This window comes from Mesocricetus auratus, unplaced genomic scaffold (genome assembly GCF_017639785.1).
Source record: "Mesocricetus auratus isolate SY011 unplaced genomic scaffold, BCM_Maur_2.0 Super-Scaffold_100010, whole genome shotgun sequence".
NCBI lineage: Eukaryota > Metazoa > Chordata > Mammalia > Rodentia > Cricetidae > Mesocricetus > Mesocricetus auratus.
In genome coordinates, this window is record NW_024429194.1 from 73,190,952 (window position 1) to 73,213,384 (window position 22,433).

A 22,433-nucleotide genomic window follows, 5' to 3' on the forward strand; every position below is an offset into this window, starting at 1 on the left:
TGGTTCTGATTAAGATGGCTCCTCTTTCCTATGTCACTCTTTTCATCAACTTTGAATTGGCCATGGAGAGAAGGTTTATTCATATTAAATGATAAGACAGCCAAGAATATGTCCATGTCTAAATTCAGAACCTGTGTGTTACCTAATATGAACAGTGGGGTCTCGGGAAAAGAATTTTTTTCTCAATATATGTTTTTATTTAAATTAGAAACATGCATGCTTCACATGTCAATCCCAGCTCCCTCTCCTACCCCTCCTCCGTTGTCCCTCCACCAGGTCCTCCAGCCCCCCCCCCCCCCCGCAATCCCCACACCATTCCCCATGGAGGGTGAGGCCCTCCATGGGGGGATCTGCAGAGTCTGTCATTACATCTAGGGCAGGACCTAGGCCCTTAGGAAGAGAATTTCAACAAGAGACTCAAATTAAGCTAGAGACTTTTTTATGTAAGACCATTAACTATCTGTGACCCCTAAGTGCAATGACAGGTGTCTTTGTAAAAGACAGAGGAGAGACCTCACAGAGAGAAGGAGGCAACATGACCATGGAGGTAGATAAAGAAGTGATACAGTCTCAGGCAAGGAACGTGGGCGATGTTTCTTGTTTCTGCAAGAAACTGGAAGAGGAGAGCTGGGAAGATAGCTCACCTGACAACGTGCTTGGAGTATGCATGAGGACCTGAATTTCACTGGGACCCAAGTCTGCCGATGTCTCTACTGTGAGTGTTCCCTGGCTTTTCACGTGTTTGCACAGTTTTAGAGAAATCTTACTTGACTTCCAAGGATATTAGGAGGAGTAGAGGCGATAGGTCACAAAAGGTCAACTGGAGTTTCTTGGTGGTAAAAGTTGGATTCCAAATATGGACTTGGACATTTGCTATGAAAATTAGTGTGGAGAAAGGGTAGGAAGATGATCATACAACTCTGAACCTTCTACCATGAGAAGGCAGACTCCGATAGGAAGCGGTGGCTCAGAGGTGTGTATAACCTTCTCCAGAAGTAAACAGGAAGTGGGCACCAACTAAATAGCATCCAGACAGGCAGATAGCTCAGTTGTGAAATGCCTAGTGTGTAACATGAGGACCTGAGTTTGATCTCCAGCATTTACATACAAAGCCAGGTGTGCTAGCATGTACTTGGATTCCAAGATCTAGGGAGATGGAGAGAGGCATGTACGGAAGTAGAGGAACAGTCGCCCTAGAATAATCAGTAGACTTGGGTCACAGTGAAAGCCTATCACAACAAACAAGTGAATTCTTCAGAAGAATGACACCTTTGATGACTCTGGTCTCCACATGTGTGTATTTGCACATATATCTTTACATACGGTCACATACCACATACACACACAGAAAATAATGCGTGAAATCCGGCTTCTGAATGATTAAGAAATGTATTTAAAACATACACACACAAACACACACACATACACACACACTTACTTTTACGCAAATAAAAAAAAGTGCTAACTGCATTCTAGCATTCTAAAACACCCTACAAGGATGAAGGCTGATGGCCCAGAGCATCCTCTGTCAACAGTCTCCGAGGACACAAAAGCAGGAGAGAAAGAACATGTGGATGAGGAACAGAAAGTGTGGAGCCAGTGATACAAGAGTCTGTCCATGCCTCCATCTGAGTATTTGTCCATGCCTCCATCTGAGCAGTACAGGAAGATACCCTTAGCCAGGCAGGAGGCCTATCACATCACAAGCCTGTCCTGGCATCATCTGGCTGGAACAGGAAACAGAGATCAGCCTGTCTGTAGAGATGTCACATCAGCTCAAAGCTATGCAATGCAGAAGGCCTAGGAAAGGCTGTGAGGCAACTGAAGTGGAAGGATGAAAAGCAGAATGCTGCTTCCACCAACTTTATTCTCTTCTCCATCTTTCTCTCCCTTCTCCTTCCTTCCTTCCTTCCTTCCTTCCTTCCTTCCTTCCTTCCTTCCTTCCTTCCTTCCTCTCCTTCTTTTTCTACTGTTTCTAGTTCCCCAAATACTTAATGATGGTAAGAAAGATTAATAACTTGACTTTGCTAGAGCTAGTCACATCACCTACCATAAGCTTTTTATTAAATATAGATTTTCATTAAAATTTCACACATGCATACAATGTACTTTGATAATATTTATTCCCCACTCCTCTTCCCAACCTATCCCATATAAAACATGACTTTATGCTTTTATACTTACAGATAATTTTTCTCTTACTATGAATCAAAAAACTTCTCTTTTCAGCAAATGGGGACTCTTACAGAAAAGTACAACTGGTCTTAATTCAGAGAACTATTGATCATAGCGAGCCTAGCCACAGTGAATATTGCTGTACTCAAGGCTCAGGGAATAGCAAGGAAGAAGGGGCAGAGACATTGTAATAACTAGAGGACCAGGCGAGATCTTGTCTCCTAGAAATGACTAGGGAACTTCAACCATGTTACCTTAACAGCTGGCTGCCTAAACATGACCTTAACAACGATAGCACTAATAGACATGCTGATGTAGAAGGGGAACATCATGGGTCCCACTCCTGGGCAAACAACTATAAGTGACTAGTGATTGCTGAGCGTGGAAGAATTAGCTTTAACCTGGAAGCGTCTCCTAATTGGTTATCCAATACAAATGTTCAGCCCTGAAATCATATACACACAAGTAAGACTAAACAGACGTATTGGCTTGTATTTATATAGTTATGCATTTACATGTGTGTATGTAACAACAGTAATAAAAGAAAATGAGACCATTCATCTGGGACTGGGGGTGGTCATGGGAGGGATTGAAGAAAGGGGCCTTTAGGAAGACTTGGAAGGAGGAAAAAAATTAAACTTAGAATGAAAAAAAAAAGAAAATCATGTGGAAACATGAACAGACTAATTAGATCCACAACCTTACCTGTCTTTGCATCTTTCCAGTCATCTGAGAGGATGGTTTTGGTCTGGATAGTGTATTTCGAGATAGGACTGTGATTGTCTGAACCACGGCTCCAAGTCAATGCCACAGAGGTAGCTCTGATGTCTTCTATTCTCAGGCCACCTGGAGGGCCTGGGGGTCCTGGGATGAAAACGTAGGTGATAAATCAGTGAGTCTCAGTGAATGAATTAAACACACATGAAAATACACAAAGGGCCTTATTGCATTTATTCTTAACAATGCAATTTGTGTTGGGTGTTGCTCTTCCTTCAAACGTAGACAGTTAAGAAGTTATAGTATATCCTGTGTTTGCACTTAATTATTTCATGTGTCCCTTTATAAGGAAGGCAATACATGTTACCATTAAAAACAGCAGTGGGTCAAACCATGGCAGATAAAGGCATTTGCAACCAAGCCTTATGACCTGAGTTTAATCTCCAGGACCCACATGGCAGAAAAAGAGAACTGACTCCCCAAATTCCTCTGACCCCCAGACACACGAAGTTGTCCTTTGACCACTATATGCATGCTTGTACCCCTGAATAATTTTTCTTTTAAAATACACAAAATAAAAGACAACACTTTATTCATCATACAAGTGAAATTATTTGACACAAAAAAGTATACTTGGCTTCAGCAAGGTCAATACAAATTAGAGTGTGTTGAGCATTAGTTAATGTCTATTGGATGCATGAATCATATATTCAATTCGAATAGAAGAATATTTGATCCAGTGCTTCATTCTGTCTCCCAAGGTGGAATAAATCTTACTACAACCTACATACCATAACATTGACCATAATTATAATTTGTTCAATCTATTTTACTTGGATTTCTGAGAATCATCTTATATATTCTTTCGCTACTAAATTTCCTGTTAGTTCTAGCAATGAAAATAAATTACATTAAGAGCATTTTTTCTACTTAAATGAGACATTGAAGATAATGCTCTACTAAGAAACTTCTGCTCTGAAAACATCATGTTAGATGTTGACAAGTCTTAGAACACAAGATCCCATGGTATATGAACATAAAACAATGCTAAAATTGGTTTCCATGGGTGCATCTTTCTGCAAAACTATGCTACCTTTTTATTCTCCAAACTGACAACACGATGCTGAAATGGATATAACTTTATGGGTTTCCATAGTTCATGACTTGAAAGACTGAAATGGACCGGTAAAGTACTGAGGGTAGTAAATGCTGGTAAATGCCAGGAAATGGTGTTCAAGGATCTTCTATTTCAGGTCATGATTTTTTCTTCTTAAAACTGAGGGCAGGAGGAGGTATTTTAAATAATAATCTAGCAGCCATTACTTGCTGTTAAAATAATTTTGGTCAAGAGGTATCTAGGGCAGATATTCAGAAAACCTCCACTTAACTCTCTCTGTACCACAAAGGCATCTTTAACTGAACTGTTCCTATCAAATACAGTAATTAACTATTTGGTTAGGCAGAACGTTTTTTTTTTTCATAGTGAGTTGCACTAAGGCATGTGTCTGTCTTTATCCTGCAGCAAACACCTTCCTTATGTTCTATCAAGTGAGTATGCAGCCTTGGTGGCTTTCCCGCATATGTGATTTTTTTTACAGAGGATAGACAACATCTCACACCTTTGCCAATCTCAAGGAATAGAGTATTCGTGTGTCAATAAACACAAGGCACACCCTGTTGCTGGCAGTAAATTTTATTCCTTAGAAGGATACATATGAACACAATAAAGGCAAAAGAGCTTTAAAATTCATCATCTATGAGGGTGCTTATATTCAATGTTAAACAATCAAATACTGACATGTGCATAATATAGAGCACACTTGCTATTCAAGGAGAATATACCACGTTTTGCTTTTTTTAACATGGAAAAATCAGACTGAAGCACAGGTCAGCTGGTTAATGAGACTTACAGGAAAATCAAATACTGGTCATAGCACTGCAGAAAATTAAAATAGAAAATCAATACAAAAGAGGAAAGAAGTTATTTTTAAAGATAGATAAGCTTCTATGCTGCCCCCAAACTCTGCTGATCATTAGTGAATAGCAACGTTACAAGGGCTTGAAGAAGAAAGTCTCAGGATAGCTTCCACCTGCTCATGTACACATCATTTCCCTGCTGTTTTTCTCTGAAATTCTTGGAGTTTCGGGTGAGCCATATTGCACAAAGATTGCATGGTGTTGCATACATTAGTATATTTGTTAGGAACACTGTGGGCACCATAATTCTGTTGAGTTACTCAGTGACAGAAAAACGGGATTTTTGAGCAAATATGTAGTTGCTATTTGTGATGTTGACCTCTGATGCTTGCCTGGCTTGTAAGGGTCCATTGTTGACCATATGAATGAACTGATCCCAGCTGATGTCCTTATCGTCATCCATAATGCACCCTTCATTCACATACAAACCTTGAGATGCTGTACGACCAGGAAGTGGCACTGAGGGAGTGGCCTGCACCTCAAAATCCCTTATGTGATATTACTTTGCAATATTCCATCTAATATAAAATAGGCTTCCTGCTTCATTACCTCTTATTATGAGTTTTGGGCTATAATGGCTGTGCTACCTCCCTAGTCTCTCACCTGGCTATTTCTTATATTTCTCTGCTACACAGAGATTTCACTAAGAGTGGGAAAATCATACTATTACAGAAGTTGGAATTGGAGAATTCAAAATAAACATGCCTTTAAAATTCACATGCTAATATAACACGGCCAGGGTTTTTAAACTACCGAGTTCTTGCTTCTTCATATATAAAATGGGAATAATATGAGTTCATCATCAGACTGTTGTTGTGACTAAGATAACAACCTTAAAGACTTCAGTTCTAGGCAGGCCTAGTCCTCAGAACCCTTAGAAAACATCAACTGTCATTATTGTTGGAAGAGTTTTCTAGGAGCCACAGCTCCTGGAAGCAGCGATTGCTCTTAGCAAGAGCTGCTCATTTATGATCTTAAAGCAGCAGGGACTCTAGAAACTGAAGTAAGTGTTTTCTGAGGCATTTGATGGAAATGAAAGAAAATGTAGGCTGTTCAGCTACCGTGGAGCATGGAATTCTGGATGGCCTGAGCTGACCCCAGGTCAGGCTGCTGCATCTCCCACAGAGGGGTTTTCAGAAATGGATGTTAATGTTACTTGGTTGTTTTTTTTTTTTGTTTGTTTGTCCAGAATGACATTGCTGGGGTAGAAAATGGGATAAAGAAACTGTGTGCCCGAGAACAAAAGAAGACACTCAATAAGGAGAGTCCTTTCCTGAGCCCCTTGTCACTGCAATGTGGGGGTATGGGTGTTACATACAATTGTGACTTCCAGGTCCCTCCCCTTCCTGCCTTTCTCCCTTTCTCCTTTTCTTTCATCTCTGTGTACTCTAAATAACTCCTTATGGGAAGCTCTGACATCTAGAAGAATATGAGCAGATGGCTACTACACACATTTTCAGAATTTTGCCATATATTCAGCATTTCTTAGGACTTCCTCATCCAGAAATCCAGAAGATAATAATTCCTATGAGCACATTTTCATCTCAAGGTTACATCACCATAAAATAAAATTTCATCATCTGGAAGGGGCCTTGGAATTTAAATTATTCTTCAATATATTTCTTTCTCTTAATTACTAAAGAGGTCAGGTGGCTTTTCCCCAGAACTCATAGGCAATCTCAGAAGATGGGTGGAAATATTGTAAGAGCCAGAGGTCAGAGAAGACCAGGGCAAAAGATGGAGAAGATGCACTTATGAGCTCACAACAGCCTTGGTTGCCAAAACATGATGCAACCAGTCTACACCCCAACCTTGTGGTAGGAGAGGCACATGGTTCCCAGCATTTATATGGGCAATACTGAAAGGTAATTGTTGCTGGGGGTGGGAGAAAATCAGTTTTCCCCAAAGGTGTAGCCCCTGGTAGATCAGTCATGCTGCAGTGGGTGGTTCCACACCCATGAATACATGGGATTCACAAATTAAAACAAGGGCCTGAAGTTGGGAGGAAGGGTTGTGGGCTTTGGACTGGGTTGGAGGAGGAGTAGAGGACAAATATGGTCAAAGTACATTGTATACATGTATGAAATTCTTAATTAATGAAAATATTATATTTAATAAAAAGCTTATTGTAGGTGATGAACAGATATATTTTTATGACTAGCTCTAGCAAACTCAAGCTATTAATGTTTCTTACCACCATTAAATACATGGGGAAACAGTAAAAGTAGAAAAAGAAGTAAAGGAAGGAAGGGAGGAAAAGGAAGAGAAAGATGGAAAAGAGAATAAAGTTGGTGGAAGCAGCATTCTGCTTTTCATCCTTCTACTTCAGTTGCCTCACAGCCTTTCCTGGGCCTTCTGCATTGCATAGCTTTGAGCTGATGTGACATCTCTACAGACAGGCTGATCTCTGTTTCCTGATCCAGCCAGATGATGCCAGGAAGGCTTGTGATGTGATAGGCCTCCTGCCTGGCTAAGGGTATCTTCCTGTACTGCTCAGGTGAAGGCATAGACAAATACTCAGATGGAGGCATGGACAGACCCTTGTATCACTGGCTCCACACTTTCTGTTCCTCATCCACATGTTCTTTCTCTCCTGCTTTTGTGACCTAGGAGACTGTTGACAGAGGATGCTCTGGGCCATCAGCCTTCATCCTTGTAGGATGAAGCACAGCTAGCTACCAGCCTCCTTCCCAGGGTTATGTCCAGGCACTGGGGAGTCCACAAATGACCACTGAAGCTTGTGTTAGTTCTGTTAACCAGTGAAGGAATACGGAAATGTCCAGTATCTCTGGGGTGGCAGAGAGTCTCATTTGTCACACCCATAGATTCTTTCACTAATGTAGTCTTGGACCTTAATCTTTTTCCTACTAAATCATTGACTACTGGTAGACAAAGAGGGAGCCCCGTGCTCAGTGCTTCTTGCAGCCAGTATCTGTGTATTTTATAAAAGAACTCTGGTCTAGAAAGACAGAACCACTTGGGCAGTCAGAGACAGAGTATGGTCATGATAGGTTACAAACCTTCCTAGCACAATGTGACTAAATCCTGGGATGTCAATTTGAAAGCTTAGATCACGTGTCTGCAACGTGAACTGCTTTCCAATGCTGCCTGCCAAACATTTCTCAAGAGTCTCTTTCATACCACTCATTTTTTAAAACAAATGTCGCTGATTCTAAAGTGGTTATTCTCTCTCTTCTGATAAATAGCCAGTTTGTAATAAAATAAAAAGGCATCCCAACACTTATTCTGTACTCAGTGTTAATTTTTCCAGTGTGATTCAATCAGATGAAGTTTCAAGAGGCTAAGGATGCAGAAATTATGAGAAGTATCACCCTTTAATTGACCAAAATAATCTCAAAATAAAACTTGTCAACAGAGGAAAAATATATAAATTTTAGCTGGCCAATTGTTCCTCCATTACCAGATAGTTAAATTAAAGACCCTTCATTGCAACAGGCCTGCTGAAACCAGGAAATTTGTTAGGATAATGGCTCATTTGTAATGTACAAAATCAAACCGGTGTGGTATGCTACAGTTCAAGTTTGAGAAGTGTAAAACAGAGATAAATAGCAAACATCCTCTGACACTGATTAAAAAAAAGAGACACTACCCCACTTAGAAGTGAGATTTGGAGGAAGTTAGTAAAGCTAAGAAACCATTCTTGTTTAAACACAAGCATGCTTTCCTATCATGCAATTTCTTTCTGAATTTTCATTCTTTACTTTCTTCTCCGGTCTTGGAGGTATCACCTCACATACAGATTATATAATAAAATGCCCTAAGTAGAGACTCACGTGTGTTTCCATGGTGATGTTTACAGACACACTCCAGAAAACCCCTGAAATATTTTTAAATATGTACTAAAATAGAAATTAATGTAGGTAATTCTTTATGCCTATACCACAACTGCAAGATATAAAGGATGAATATAAGAAATCAAGAGACATTTGTCCTTTGAAAATTACTTGCAGAGCAACTATCCATGTGTAATTATTTAAGAGTAATATACACATCCCTCAAATGGTTCCTGAGTTTTCCCAATCACAGATGAAGTTGCTGGGTGGGGGGGGTCACAAATCACTAAATGAAAGGATCAAATAATATCTCATTACTAAACATAAAACTGTCTAAGAAGGGCAAAATTGCCTCTGGGGAAAAATTAAGAATTTTAAGTATGTTTCTCTCCAAATAAGAAAACGGGGGAAATGTAAGCAGTCCCTGGAAGAATTGCACATTCAGATTCAAAATTCACTTCAGCTCAATCATAATACAAACCCCAACCTTCCTCCTTAAGGAGATGGCCAAGAAGGATTATGGTAGGAGTCACCACCCTTTAACTTGAAAGCATGCTGTAGAAGACTTAGCCTTCTTCCTATGAATCTTGCTCTATTCACTGTCCAAGTTCATTCCCCAAACCCAGACTTTGCCCCAAGACCTCTTGAAAGTCATGATAACTGTTCCCCCAAAAGTATGAAAGGCAGTGTTAGATAAAAAGTCACTTGTAGTGTGGTCCCACCCATCTCTCTCTCCAATTAAAGTGACTGGTGAATTGGACAACACTTCATTACCTGCTTCAATCAATTAAACAGTTCATGTAGCCACAACACTCCTGTTTTATATATCACCAGTTCTTCATAATGTTTTATGGTGATGCACTAACTTCTGAGATAAATAATCTCAAAGAAAAACAGGATAGGAAACAGGGACTTTTACTGGGCTAGTATACTATGATGCCCTAGGTTAGCGAGCTAAGGCATTGTTTTCAGGTGTTAGTGAAGCTAATCCAGAGTTTTAAATCCTCTCACTTCAAAGCATGTTAAGAAGTCTCAAACATCCTCTACAAACTAGGATGGAGAAAGACATGGCAAAAGCTACAAGGTTGGGTTAATTAGTCAAATCTACTTTGGCACGTTTTAAGTTCGAGATGGGGGTGGGGCTTTCAGACAACAGGTGAGTGTCCAGATCACCAGGTTGGAGGCAGGCTGGCACAGACGGGGAAAAAGGGGTCCACCATGTTTTTCTCTCCATCTTTTCTCTTTTTACCTGCAAGAGGAAAGATTAACGCTGAAGGGAATGTCCAGATGCCCAATTCTAGGCAGGAAGCCACCTGCTTTGGGGATTGCCATGTGTCTTTGACAGCTGAAATCATGATTAAAGAGCTACCCACTTAGCAAGGATGCTTGCCCAAAGGTGAGAAGCTGACACAATGGGCATTGGTCCAGTGACCCTCCATTTCTCTTCAGTACTAACTGAAGTCGGCAAGCACAAGAGTTGTAACTACAATCCTTGGAAAAAGTCAGAACTTCACCCACACCCCAAAAGAAAGAAAGAAATGTAACAGAAGGAAATGAAAAACAAGACGGAACTCCTGAACTTGACATTTCATTCTGTCCAATCCAGGTTTACTTACTAACAGAAATGTGCAGAAGAATTGTAATTACAAAAAAATGAAAGATTTTGAATTTAATTTCTAAGAGTAAAATATTCATAAAAAGGTGTATTAGTATTCCCTTTTGTAATTGTAGCACCCGATACTCACTGACTGGGCAGCCTGGAGCCTCTTGTTCTCAATGGAAAGAATGAACCTGATCGTCTGATGCTGAGGTCCCTAGTCTTCCCATCACTGAATGGCAAGCTTTTAAGCACCTGGACATGTATGTTAATGTAGCTACATAGCAACAAGTAAGGCTTTGGAAGTTTGTATTTTTGCAGAGTTACTTCTCTGCGAATTGAAGAGGGGAGTGTGGGGAGAGAGGGCTGGAGCCAGTCACATAGGGTGTATACACCATATTGAGGTGCCTTTGTGTTCTTGTAGGATGCTTAAACCCAAGGCCCCGAACCTGGAGAAATTCTTGAAAAGCAGATATAAAGCTCTGTCCTTGAGAAACACTAGGAATGCTGGGAGCTGCTGTTTAGAGGTTTGCTCTTTAGGTCCACAGAAACCAAACTCTTCCATATTCACAGAGGACTCCTGTTCTCTGATTTGTCACAAACAATTTCTTACTAATAGTATTGGGAATTCAGTAGATGTGTAGACTTTATTTTTATTATACACAATCTATAAAACTTACATATTTATAGGCTACCATGTAGCATATGTATACATAATGTGATGCTCCCAAGAAGGTAAATTATACATATAAATGAAGATTTATATATACATATGTATGTAAATATGTGTAAATCTTCACACCATTTCTTTATTATTATTATATACATGTATATAATATATATGCACATATATAAGTTTTTCCTCAATATATACTTTTATTTAAATTAGAAACATGAATGCTTCTCATGTCAATCCCCACATCCCTCTCCCACCCCTCCTCCTTGTCCCTCCACCAGCCCCCCCAACCCCCAACCAATCCCCACATCATTCCCCAGAGAGGATGAGGCCCTTCTTGGGGGATCTCCAAAGTCTGTCATTTCATCCGGGCAGGACCTAGCCCCTTCCCCATGTGTCCAGGCTGATAGAGCATCCCTCTATTTGGAATGGTCCCCCAAAGATCATTCATACACCATGGTAAACACTGATCTACTACCCAAGGTCCCAGTGATTTCTGTGGCCTCCTCACTGACACTATATTCATTGAGTCTGGATCAGCCCCCTGTCTGGGACTCAAGAGTTCCCCCTTATCTGGTCAGCTGTCTTTGTGGGTTTCACCATCATGGTCTTGACCCCTTTGCTCATTACTCCTCCATCTCTGTCACTAGGTTCCAGGAGTTCAGTTCAGTGTTTAGCTGTGGGTATCGGTCTCTGCTTATATCAGTCACTGAATGAAGAATTTAGGATAGCATATAAGGTAGTCATCAACCTTATCATCAAGGAGGGGCTATTAATGTAGTCTCTTCACTATTGCTTAGTTTGCCAGTTGGTGTTCTCTTTGTAGATCTCTGGAGATCTCACTAGTGTCAGCTCTCTCCTCAAGCCTATAATGACTCGATCTATTATGATATCTCTTATCCTACTCTCCTCTATTCTTACCTCAACTCAACCTTCCTGCTCCCCCATGCCTTCTTCTCCCCTCCTCTTATCCCCCTCTCTTTTTCCTGTTCACACCATTTCTTTTACCATTCTTTAATCATTTCCTTATGAAGGGGACATTTGAAAACTTTCTTTTAACTTTTGAAAAGCACACAGCACATTATTCACTGCTGTACTTTTGCTGTCAAAACTGTGATGTCATAGAACACCCAAGCACCATTCTTCTTCCCAACCTTAACAGGACACTGTTGTTCTCCCATTTCTCTCCCCTTCCCACAGTCATCCTTCAGGACGTGTGTGCCTGGTGCATTTCTCCTAATATTTCTACTGGGCTCTCACAACGATGTGTATATTTTCTAAAAATAATAAACTTACTAAAACTAGGTGCGCTTTCTAAAACCTAAGTAGATTTCAAGATTTCCCTGCAATATGGTTACTCTCATGTGAATTCCAGTGTCCTTTGGAACACTGGTATGGTGCTCCAGGAGTGACCTGAGAAATATCCACAGATGTCCTCTAATGACATCAGGCTGTCCTGAGCCACAGCGTGATGATTGCTGGCAGAAAGCACTGGGCAATTAGCAAGTGAAGTGATTTATGTCTTGGGAAATAATGACTTAGGGTTTATGCTGGAATCTGCAATTGCCCATGAGAATATGAAGTACAGTAAATCCTCAAAATGGAAAATCTCTATGCCAAGGAAAGGTCAAAGACTGCGTCTTCCTATTCTTATCTAATGGGGAAGTCCCAACACCAAAGTGGACTTCACATTGGTGGATCCTAAAATCATTTTGAGAGAAAGTAGAGAATACCAGCTGTGAAAAGACTGCATTTGTCAACACTAAGAGAAATTTTAGATTCAGTTGTCAAACCTTGACACATTCCTTTCTTGCCCCCAGAGTATGATACAGTTAATCCCAGGAACAGTTAACAGAGTTAGAAGATCCAAAGCACTAAACATGCCACTGCAGCTTCCCACACTGGTAAACAGGTAATCACTTTGTCCAAAGGTCCTCCCTGTCTTTGTGTAACTAGGAAACAATGGAAGATCTACTTATTTTACCAGGGACAGAGCCAGAGAGGTATGTATGCTAGTGGGAGGGGAGTTGTGCACACAGATCAACCACAGAGCATTGAAAACTTCCAGTTCATCAAAATCTGACCTGCTTCTCAAAGACAGAAACAGAAAGAAAGCCATTTTCATTCACCCTACACTAAGAAGTATAATTTCACAACATTAATGCATTTTAAATCACGGAAGTTCTTGGACCAGTTATCTTTTCTTGTTTTTTAATAATCAATAGAACTGTAGGTTCTAATTTTAAATCGCCAGTCATTTTCTACATCCTATGCTTATTCTGACCAGATCCATACTCATTTCCTGAGTTCAGCCTTAGTAGGAACCACTGTGGAGAGCCGGTTTCAACAGAGTTTTCTTGACCTGAATTAGTTGATTCTCAGAAGAAAGGGAAATGCTTAATTTCTGGGCCAGCTTCACTATTAATAGGCAGTGTAGTTGTGGTTTAGTGTGGAGTTGAGTCAAAATGCTTCTGCATGGCGCCTAGTTGGGTCTCCTTGTAGCCAGTGTGGGCAGCAAGGGTCATTTTGCTGTCTCAGTCCTGCAAGGCTGATGAGACAGCACCTCTAGTCTGTCTCTGTGGCAAGATCTCCTTGGCTAAGGCGAGTGGAAAGCTCAGGCTGTCATCCAAGGATCTGAGGTGAATGTGTGGTTCTCTGGCCCAAGTATTTGAAAAATATCTACCTCTTTAGTTTTGCTCTATCGGGACACTGATCTTCTCTCTTTACATATTTATCTCTTCCTTAGGTCTCTGTCCGTGCTGTGTGTGTGTGTGTGTGTGTGTGTGTGTGTGTGTGCTGTATGTATGAGGTGTGTGGTGTGTGTGTCTGTGTGTGGTGTGTATGTGTGGTGTCTATATATATGGTACACATGCATCTTTTCCGAATTTTTTTGAGGTCTGGTCTGGCAGTATTTGAAAGGCTAGTGTCAAAGTTCTTAGTTCAAGACATCCTCCTGCCTCAGTTCCCCAAGTGGCTAATCCCAGAGGTGCATGCCATGGGATCAATTATGTATGCAATGCCTTTACTTCTTTTTACTGCTTTATTTTTGATTCTCTATGCTGAAGTATGATTTTTATCAAGTGTAGCCTCCAGCTTTATAACCCACCTTCAGTCTATCACTGAGATGTTGGATTACCATTTACAATGACTGTGTTTCTATACCAATTAAATGAGTTTTCCTTTCCCTCCTAACTGCTGGATTTTTTAAAGAGTTTATTGTTTAGAACCATTTTGACCCTGGATAATTTCCTAATTCAGCATGGTGATTATAAGTTGTACTTTATTCACTATACTCTGAACTCTTGATTTGAGCTATATTGTCTTTCATTTCTTCCCCTTGACTCTCTTATCGCCACAGGTGTCCTTAGGTACTTGGTGTGTATCTTTTACATAATTTCACATTTTAATTATCAGTGTGTTGGGATCATGAGAGAGCTGAGTAGAAGACTCTCTTCTTAGAGAGTGTCAACTTTTTGTCAGAGTTTATCTATGTCTTGAATGTTGTGAAATGAACTTCTGGAACCATAACACTTGAAGTACAAAGCCTCCTGTAGAGATAATTTCTACCCTGCATTAACCTTGGTGGGAATATTTCCAATGTGGACAGACAAAGATTGCAGAAATGGCAGCTTTGTAAGAATGAAACGCTATCTCTATGCAAGCCACAGTTTCTAGCTTGAGCAGGACTGGTGGATCAGGTTCTGTACAACGGTTTCTGTTCTCTTCTTTAAGCCCCTTCATACAGAATCAGTGCTTAAATACATTCAAGTGCTTCAGTTTGTTATAACACATGATGCTCTCATCTGTTATGAATACTGGGGCCATTTTGATGAGTTTTTTTCAGTCAACAATGCTGCCTTTTTCATTATTCATCGGGCCTAACCAACACGCAGCAGAGCAGTTCCTTGCAATAGATCCAGAGTTACCATCCCCCGCAGTGTTTGTCTAGAGGCTGCTAAGGTTAGGGATACAGTTTGTGTAGGTACCTGAGGATTTATGTGTGGAAAGTTTGGTTTTCCAGTGGTGGAAACTATACAAAATAGGGTGCATTGTGAGGTAGTAGGCCACGGAGTGTACGGCTTTCTGCTAGTTTTGCTATCAGTCTCATGCTATAAACAACACACGTACATGAGTGAGGTGTGATGTGTGTCTTTCCCTGCCATGTGCGCCTTTCCATGCTATGTGTGTCCTTCACTGCTCGGGAGAGCTGAGCCAGTGTCGGTGTTACGCTTCCAACCTCGTAAACTACGATGTATATGAACCTCCTTCCTTTATACATGATCCTAGTTCAGTTACTGTGCTATGGTAATGAAAAATACCCATATAGAGGCATTTATATTTAATTAATTTGCCCCTTCTAAACTTAATTTACAATAATGATAAAAATGAATGCTGTATTTCACGATACATACTACTCTCATGAAGCTTCATGCATACACTCAATCTTTCATTATTGTTACCAGTGCTCACACATGCACACACACATGCTGTGGGAGCCCACATTTTCTGCTCTGCATTCATTTTCTTCAAGGTAATACAGATTTAAAAACGTCCACATTCTTGGCCTCAGAGAGAGCCGACTCTGCAAAGTGCTTGCTACACAAGCACAAAGACTGAATTCAATTCCAAGATCTGTATAAACATCTGGGGGTTGTAGACACAGTAATAATCCCAGAGATCAGATGGCGATGACAGGAGATCACTGGGTTTTGCTGACCAACCAATCAACTGGCCTAACTGAAGAGTTCCAAGTCAGTGACAGATACCATCTCAGAAACACAAAGTAGATGGTTCCTGAAAAAAAATGGTATCAAATATTCCTCTGGGGTTTACACACACACACACACACACACACACACACACACACACACTCACAGAGAGAGAGAGAGACAGAGAGACACAGAGAGATTTATGTTCTTTCTTGTGTTTGAATACTCACGCTTTTGTTTTTTCAATCTTCTGATACAGAATAAGAGTTTACATACGAATCATTGTGTTATCAAGACTCCAAACTTCTGTGGCATTCCTAGAGGGAAGAGCTTCTGCCTAGCAATGTTCAACACATCTAATGGCACTGCACCTGTGTTTCAAAACCTGGTTACCTGACTATGAATTGCAATTAGTCTCTCTTAAGTCTAGCAAACTGTTATTCATATCTAATGTCTACCATAGGTAGAAGCAGTAGTGTGCCTTCCCACAGAAAACTCATTCTAAGACCCACGGGGCAAGCAGGAAACTGCAGACAGCATTATATATTAATTCTATATGAAAATTTTATATACACATGTATTTATGGTGAGGTATAATTTAATAATTAGGAACATCTTTGAAGAGATCATTAACTAATACAAAATTATGAAGTTATGGTGTGATGAAACTTCATGCTTTGGAACTGTTATTAAATAAGATAAATGTTATTTGAATATAACAAATGGCTATAAAGCAACTACCAAGTGGCTAAGCTATACAACAGTGGTTCTCAGCCTTTGTAATGCTGTGACCATTTAACACAGTTCCTCATGTTGTGGTGACCCCCCCAGCCATAAAATTATTTTTGTTGTTACTTCATAACTGTAATTTCGCTGCCTTTGTGAACTGTAGTGTAAATATTTGTGTTTTCTGATGGTCATACCAATTCAAAAGGGGTTGCAACCTACAGATTGAAAATTGCTGCTGTACAACATCACAACTGACCAAAGAATGACCCACATCCCAGGCAAGATGGAGTGGGATACATGTGTTGTCCACAAGCATATACTATTAAAGACCATGAATTACACACATCTGAAGTTATCCATTTACTGTATTTAGGATGTTATTGTCCTTGGGCAGCTGAGAGCATAGAAAGCAAAACTTCAGGAGACCATGGGCTGCTAAACACTCAGCTGTGTTTTGAGGAATATGTGTTTGTCATTAAAGTATTGAATGCACACTGGTGTTCCATATGCAACTTACAGTCCATGTAGACCAAGCCGTTTTGGAAGTCACAGAGTTCCACCTGCCTCTGCCCTCCACTCTGCTGAGATTAAAGGCATGTGCCATCTTGCCTGACTCAAATTTATAGTCTAAGCATCCTTCAGTTTCACTACAGAAAATTTATTAGTTCCTTCGTACTTCTCTCTGAGATGAGTAATTACACAGCATATGGTTTCCTGAATGAGATGCAAAAGTAGAATTATGTGGATACGTTAATAATCACATGAGTTTTATGAGACACAATATTGAGAATTCTTTAGCCCTTCACCCTCTAATCATATGTATGAAACATTTAGAAGTTCTGTGTTGTGGAGTATTATTTGAAGATGTGTTGCCTGTGTTTATGCTGCATTTGTTGAACTCTACAAAGCTGTGACTCTTTGCCTATATAAAACACCTGATGGTCTGATAAAGAACTTAATGGCCAATAACAAGGCAAGAGCAAGGCTAGGCAGGGCTGGCAGGCAGAGATCACAAATAGGAGGAGAAATCTGGGAAAAGAAGAAGCAAGATAGAACAAGGAGAGGAGGACTTCAGGAGCAAGCCACCCAGCCAGCCATGGAGTAAGAGTGAAAGTAAGACATACAGAAGGAAAGGAAATGGCCCAGAGGCAAAAGATAGTTGGGATAATTTAAGTTAATAAAAGCTGGCTAGAAATAAGCCAAACTAAGGCCACACATTTATAAGTAAGAAGAAGCCTCTATATATGATTTATTTGGGAGCAGGGTGGCAGCCCCCTAAAAGACAAAAAAGTTCAAAGAGTAAGAGCAAAGAGTAAAACAAAAACCAGCAACTACGGGTCTACAGTGTTTACATCGTGATATTGTGATATGCATAAACTCTGAAGAACTTAGTCAATTTGTTATATATAATAGACACCTTTCTATTACTGGAGTGACTGTGAGTGAGCAGATTGCATGGAGTAAGCAGCATCATTCATGTCCCTATGCAGCATCCGTCACTGCCAGGGTCTTACTTGCTGCACCATGCATGTCCTGAGGGCACTTGCTAGACTCTTGCCAGAAACACTTCTCCCTAGAACCAAAAATTGCTATACAAAAGGGTTTCTGTTTCAGGTTTCCACGTATTAGCTATTATACATCTTTTAAAGATTAGTTTTGGCTCTGTAAAAAATATACACAATGGGAGATTATTAATTATTAAGCATGTGTACAGAAAACACTTTCTATAGTGTATGCTAATGTCACCGTAATGTTTTTATCATGATCATGAGAACACTGATGTTCAAGCATTGTAACACGAACCCTCAGGTAACATTAATTCTTATTCTTAAAATATGTCAAGTGATTTTTAATGAGATCCTTATTTAGTGTTCTGCCAAAAATGGAGTTGTAGCTAGTGTCTCGTGAGAAAGGAAAGGAAGCTTGTTTCTTTTACTGAGAACTTGTGAAGGTAGTCAGTGCCTCAAACAATAATTTAATCGAAATGGAGATGCTGAACCCACATGAAGTTCTGTTAAGTTGGGATTGTGGGGACATGGGGTTTTCTTTATTAATTTGCAGTAGATGGCCTGAGGAATGGATAAATGAGTTCATTTGGATAAAGAAATTTCAGCCAGGTTCTTGCCACCCCTTCAAGAGACTGAAGGGTTTTCAGCATTGCCTCATGTTGGTCATGGGGTTCAATCTATGTTTTTGTTGTCCTGAAGGGGAATTCAGAAGGATGTGAGACTGGAGAGGGTATCAATTTTATATGGATTTGAAAGAGGAATTCAGTTGAACAAGCCCCAAATACTTTGTTTCCTAAGTATTTGTCATACTTTTAAATATTGTCCTAAAAATGGGCACTTAAATAGCGTTCAAATGCTAAAAGATAGGAAGTTCAAAAATTGATAAAAAAGGCATCATAAAATTTTCAAAGGCTTATGTGACTTGATAAATATAAGTCAAAATGCATGTGATTTTTGTAGTAGACAATAATACAATTATACACAGGTTGATGTAAAAGTATAGAAATTCTAGAGGTTCAGAGAGGAGCTCATATGTGAGCCACCAGAGAAATCCTAACATAGTACTTGAGCAGGCTCTGAAGGGTGGTAAAATCTGGGCAACAAATGATATAGAAAGAACATTAAAGGACCACTGGATCAAAGATTACATGTGGAAAGACTAAGGAATTTTGTGAGCTGCTGGATATTTGGATTTGGTTACAAGAACTGGGGAGACATTAAGGTGAAGCGTCTGAAGCCAAGCCATGGAATGTCTTTGGAATTGAGCTAAGAGGAATGCCTTCCTTGTACCCAGCAGTGAACCAATGAATAACAAGCCCACAGCTATCTCTCCTTCCAAGCCATCCCCCTCCCCAGCAGAGGGGCAAAGGGATTGCATTTGCCATATACACATAGTCCATCATGTTCTCAATTACATCACCCATGCCAGCAAAAGCAGTAGTGGAAAATCAGCAATACAGTGACACCGTAATGCATCAAGCCATGTTTTAACTCTAAGACAACCACAACAAATATATCACATTTGTGGTTAAGGTAAGTAAGGCCAGTCAAGAATTTTTCCCAGTTGAAGTAAAAAGGTAATTGTACCCTACCACAAACTGAAATGCATTAGAAGGAAATAAGGAGCTGAACGAGTGTTTAGCTTTAAACATGGTCAGTAAGAGGCTTGTGGTGTAGTTTGCTAGAAGACACGTGGTCAGTGACACAAACAGAATGAGTGCTCTTACTACTTGTCTGGCGTAAGCCATCCCGAGCTGTGGGGAGGAAGCCAGAAATACATCTGCAGCAGGGAACCTTACTATAAACACATGAGGATTTGGATAACCAGGGCTACCAGAAGACTGTTCAAATTCCGAACATCAAATACCTAGGGGTTTATTTTCACTTGAATTGTTGGCAACTCTTACCTCGTACCACAAGGTCAGCCGAAGCTGAAGAATTGTCCACGATGGTCTGTGCTGTGCATGTATATCTTCCTGCATGCTTCAGTTGGGCATTTCGGATGAGCAGCTCCCCGTTGGCATCGAGCTACGGGAGAACCAGCAAGTGTTCAGTTAGAGCATTTCCACTAGCCACACAGCATTTAGGATACGCAGATATATTGATTTCTCCTACTAGGAAGCATCTGTGATGGACCTGCCACGTGCACATCATTGTTCAGCTTCCACTCCAGCCTCAACTTTCCAATTGGAAACTAAAGAAACAGGACTTCAGCCCTTTTGAGATCGGGTGTCTTTGACATTCTGCCAATGAGCAACACCAAAAAGAACCCAAGGATGGACTTAGTTGATCAGTAGCTTTTCATTTTTTTACTTTTGAGATTATAATGTAATTATAACATTTCCCCTTCCTTCCCTCCCTCTACACTTTCCCATGAACCCCTCCCTACTCTACTTCATGATCTCTTTTTATCTCTAATTGTTATTGCATGCAATATGTATTTACATATATATTCCTAAATATAACCTGTTCAATTCATATAGTGATACTTGGTACTTTTAATGAAAAAATGCCAGTGTCTAAGAATCTTAGTGCTGTCAGTGTAAGTAAATATCATGGCTGAGAATTGTGAATCTAGTTTTATAAAGCTGAGTGAATTGACCAAACTCAAGATGTTCCACAGTTCATCTTACAAAAGTGCTAAAAACTTATAGAACTATCAAAAAGGGATGGAGATTCTGCTGTAATGTAACTTGTCATCAAATTATAATCTACACAAGGATTTGGGTCTTGTTCAAGAGTATTCCTGGTAATAATAAAGTGTGTGTGTGTGTGTGTGTGTGTGTGTGTGTTTTCTACTCTGCCACCGTTTCTACCATGTGCTGTGTTGTCTGATGAACTCATCTTCAAACATTTGGATTTGTAATCTTTCCATGACTGAGGAAGTGGAGAGTCAAAGCTACCAACAGCCTAGTCACATTTTGATCACATTTACACCCCCATGTCTCATAGAAGTGAAAATTTAATCCAATTAAGAATCAGCTCTGTTTTAAATATTGGAGCCTAAATAGGCAGTTACAGGCTCATGCAAGAATTATAAAAGTGTCAACATGCAGACTCCTTGCTCTATATGTTGTAAGGCATGTTGCTGAAACTCCACAGAAGGAAAGCAGAGGGGAAAATGCCCATATCCTTTCTAGTATATTGTGAATGTGTGAAATATTTTCAGATATTTTTACACAGGCAGCTAACACTTTCCACCCTCAGGAGAGGCCAGAGTGCTTGGTGGTTGACAGAACGCTTACAAAGCAAGTGAAGACCACAGGTCTCAGCACATTCTAGCCACAAATTAGATGCGAATGTTCACTTATTTTCACTAAAAGCCACAGCTTGGCTGAGTCACAAATTCTTCCCTTCAGATGCAGAGCGTTGAATCACATCCTGGAAATTGTGATAGCAAAGCTCGGGGGTATTCCAGCGTGTATATGTGGTTGACCACTTAGAAGTCTCCCAAGTTTAGGTCAAAACACTTTCAACATATAAATGTCCACTCTTTGTTTCCTCTTCCACCATACACTAACTGCAAAATAATTATTGCAATAAGTAAAGAAAAATTAAAATATTACTAATCTGAATGAAAAAATTGACTCAAAGAACACGCAAAAAAAGCAACATGGTTTAACACAAAGCATGTTTTGTGCCTTTGAAATTGACATGCAAAAAACATGTCATTTACATCATGTGTTGGTAAACACAAACAGAAATTATTAAATATGCCTAATAAAAGGGCTATACATGAAGTAAGACTTTTCTTTGCTATTGGCTTGCTAGACAGCAGCTACAGCAAACACACCATTGTTAGCCTTGCATGCCAGAAGAACTTCATGGTTTCTCTTATGTCAACATGCTTGACCTGGAGCCTCACATGCTAACAGCACTCCATGGCTCCTCTAACAGCAGGAGTGAGGCAGGAGCTGCGGGGTGCTGAAATGCTTTGCATGCACAGATAGCTACATCCTGAACTGGAACTCTGTGAGACAGATAAAACTTTTAATCAACTACAAGGCAATCTTTTTCATATCTGACAACCAGGTCACGTTTCCTTCTTTCATATGTAGAAGTTGGACTTCACAGATGTTATGTTAAGTTATTTTCCTTTTTAAATTTAAACACGTGAAGTGTCAAAATAGAACAGTTACATCCCACAGCAACTGATTTCACTCCTGTAATGAACTTTTCACTGTAACTGTGTTGTCTCACTATTGAGTTGCCTGGTGTCTTTCTATCTAGCATCATTCGGTCTACTCCAGAGCACTGAAAATACTGGAATCTTGACGTCCGCACTGAATGTCTCAGTGACTTTTTTTATGACAGCACCTTGACTCTCAAAAAAGAGGGTCATTGTCTTTAATAAATACAAACTATATTTTCGCAATCCAGCTAACACTAATTCTTTCATAGTCAATATTTACATTGATATTGGTTCTAATAATGTATCAATTTAATTACTTGAGAGTAAATTTTTGAATATTAAAAAACTTAGTAACATTAAAAACTCACATGTGTAAAGGAAGCTGTAATTACTCAGAGATCATTCTGGGGCTGCCTGGA

The 22,433-nt window shown here is 39.9% G+C and overlaps 1 protein-coding gene across 5 annotated transcripts in view; it reads right to left on the reverse strand.

The window, feature by feature from the left end:
- Positions 1-22,433, reverse strand: part of Cntn1 (contactin 1) — a 267,254-nt gene that overhangs the window by 52,240 nt on the left and 192,581 nt on the right. For 4 of the 5 annotated variants that reach the window (XM_005067129.3, XM_040753939.1, XM_005067128.3 and 1 more), the window contains exons 15-16: positions 19,790-19,910; positions 2,881-3,039 (exon numbers count right to left, since the gene is read on the reverse strand). In XM_005067129.3, coding sequence (XP_005067186.1) covers positions 2,881-3,039; positions 19,790-19,910 — 280 coding nt within the window. Of the gene's footprint in view, positions 1-2,880; positions 3,040-4,569; positions 9,913-19,789; positions 19,911-22,433 lie in introns of those variants that run through there. The other variant, XM_005067130.4, reaches the window with a different exon arrangement.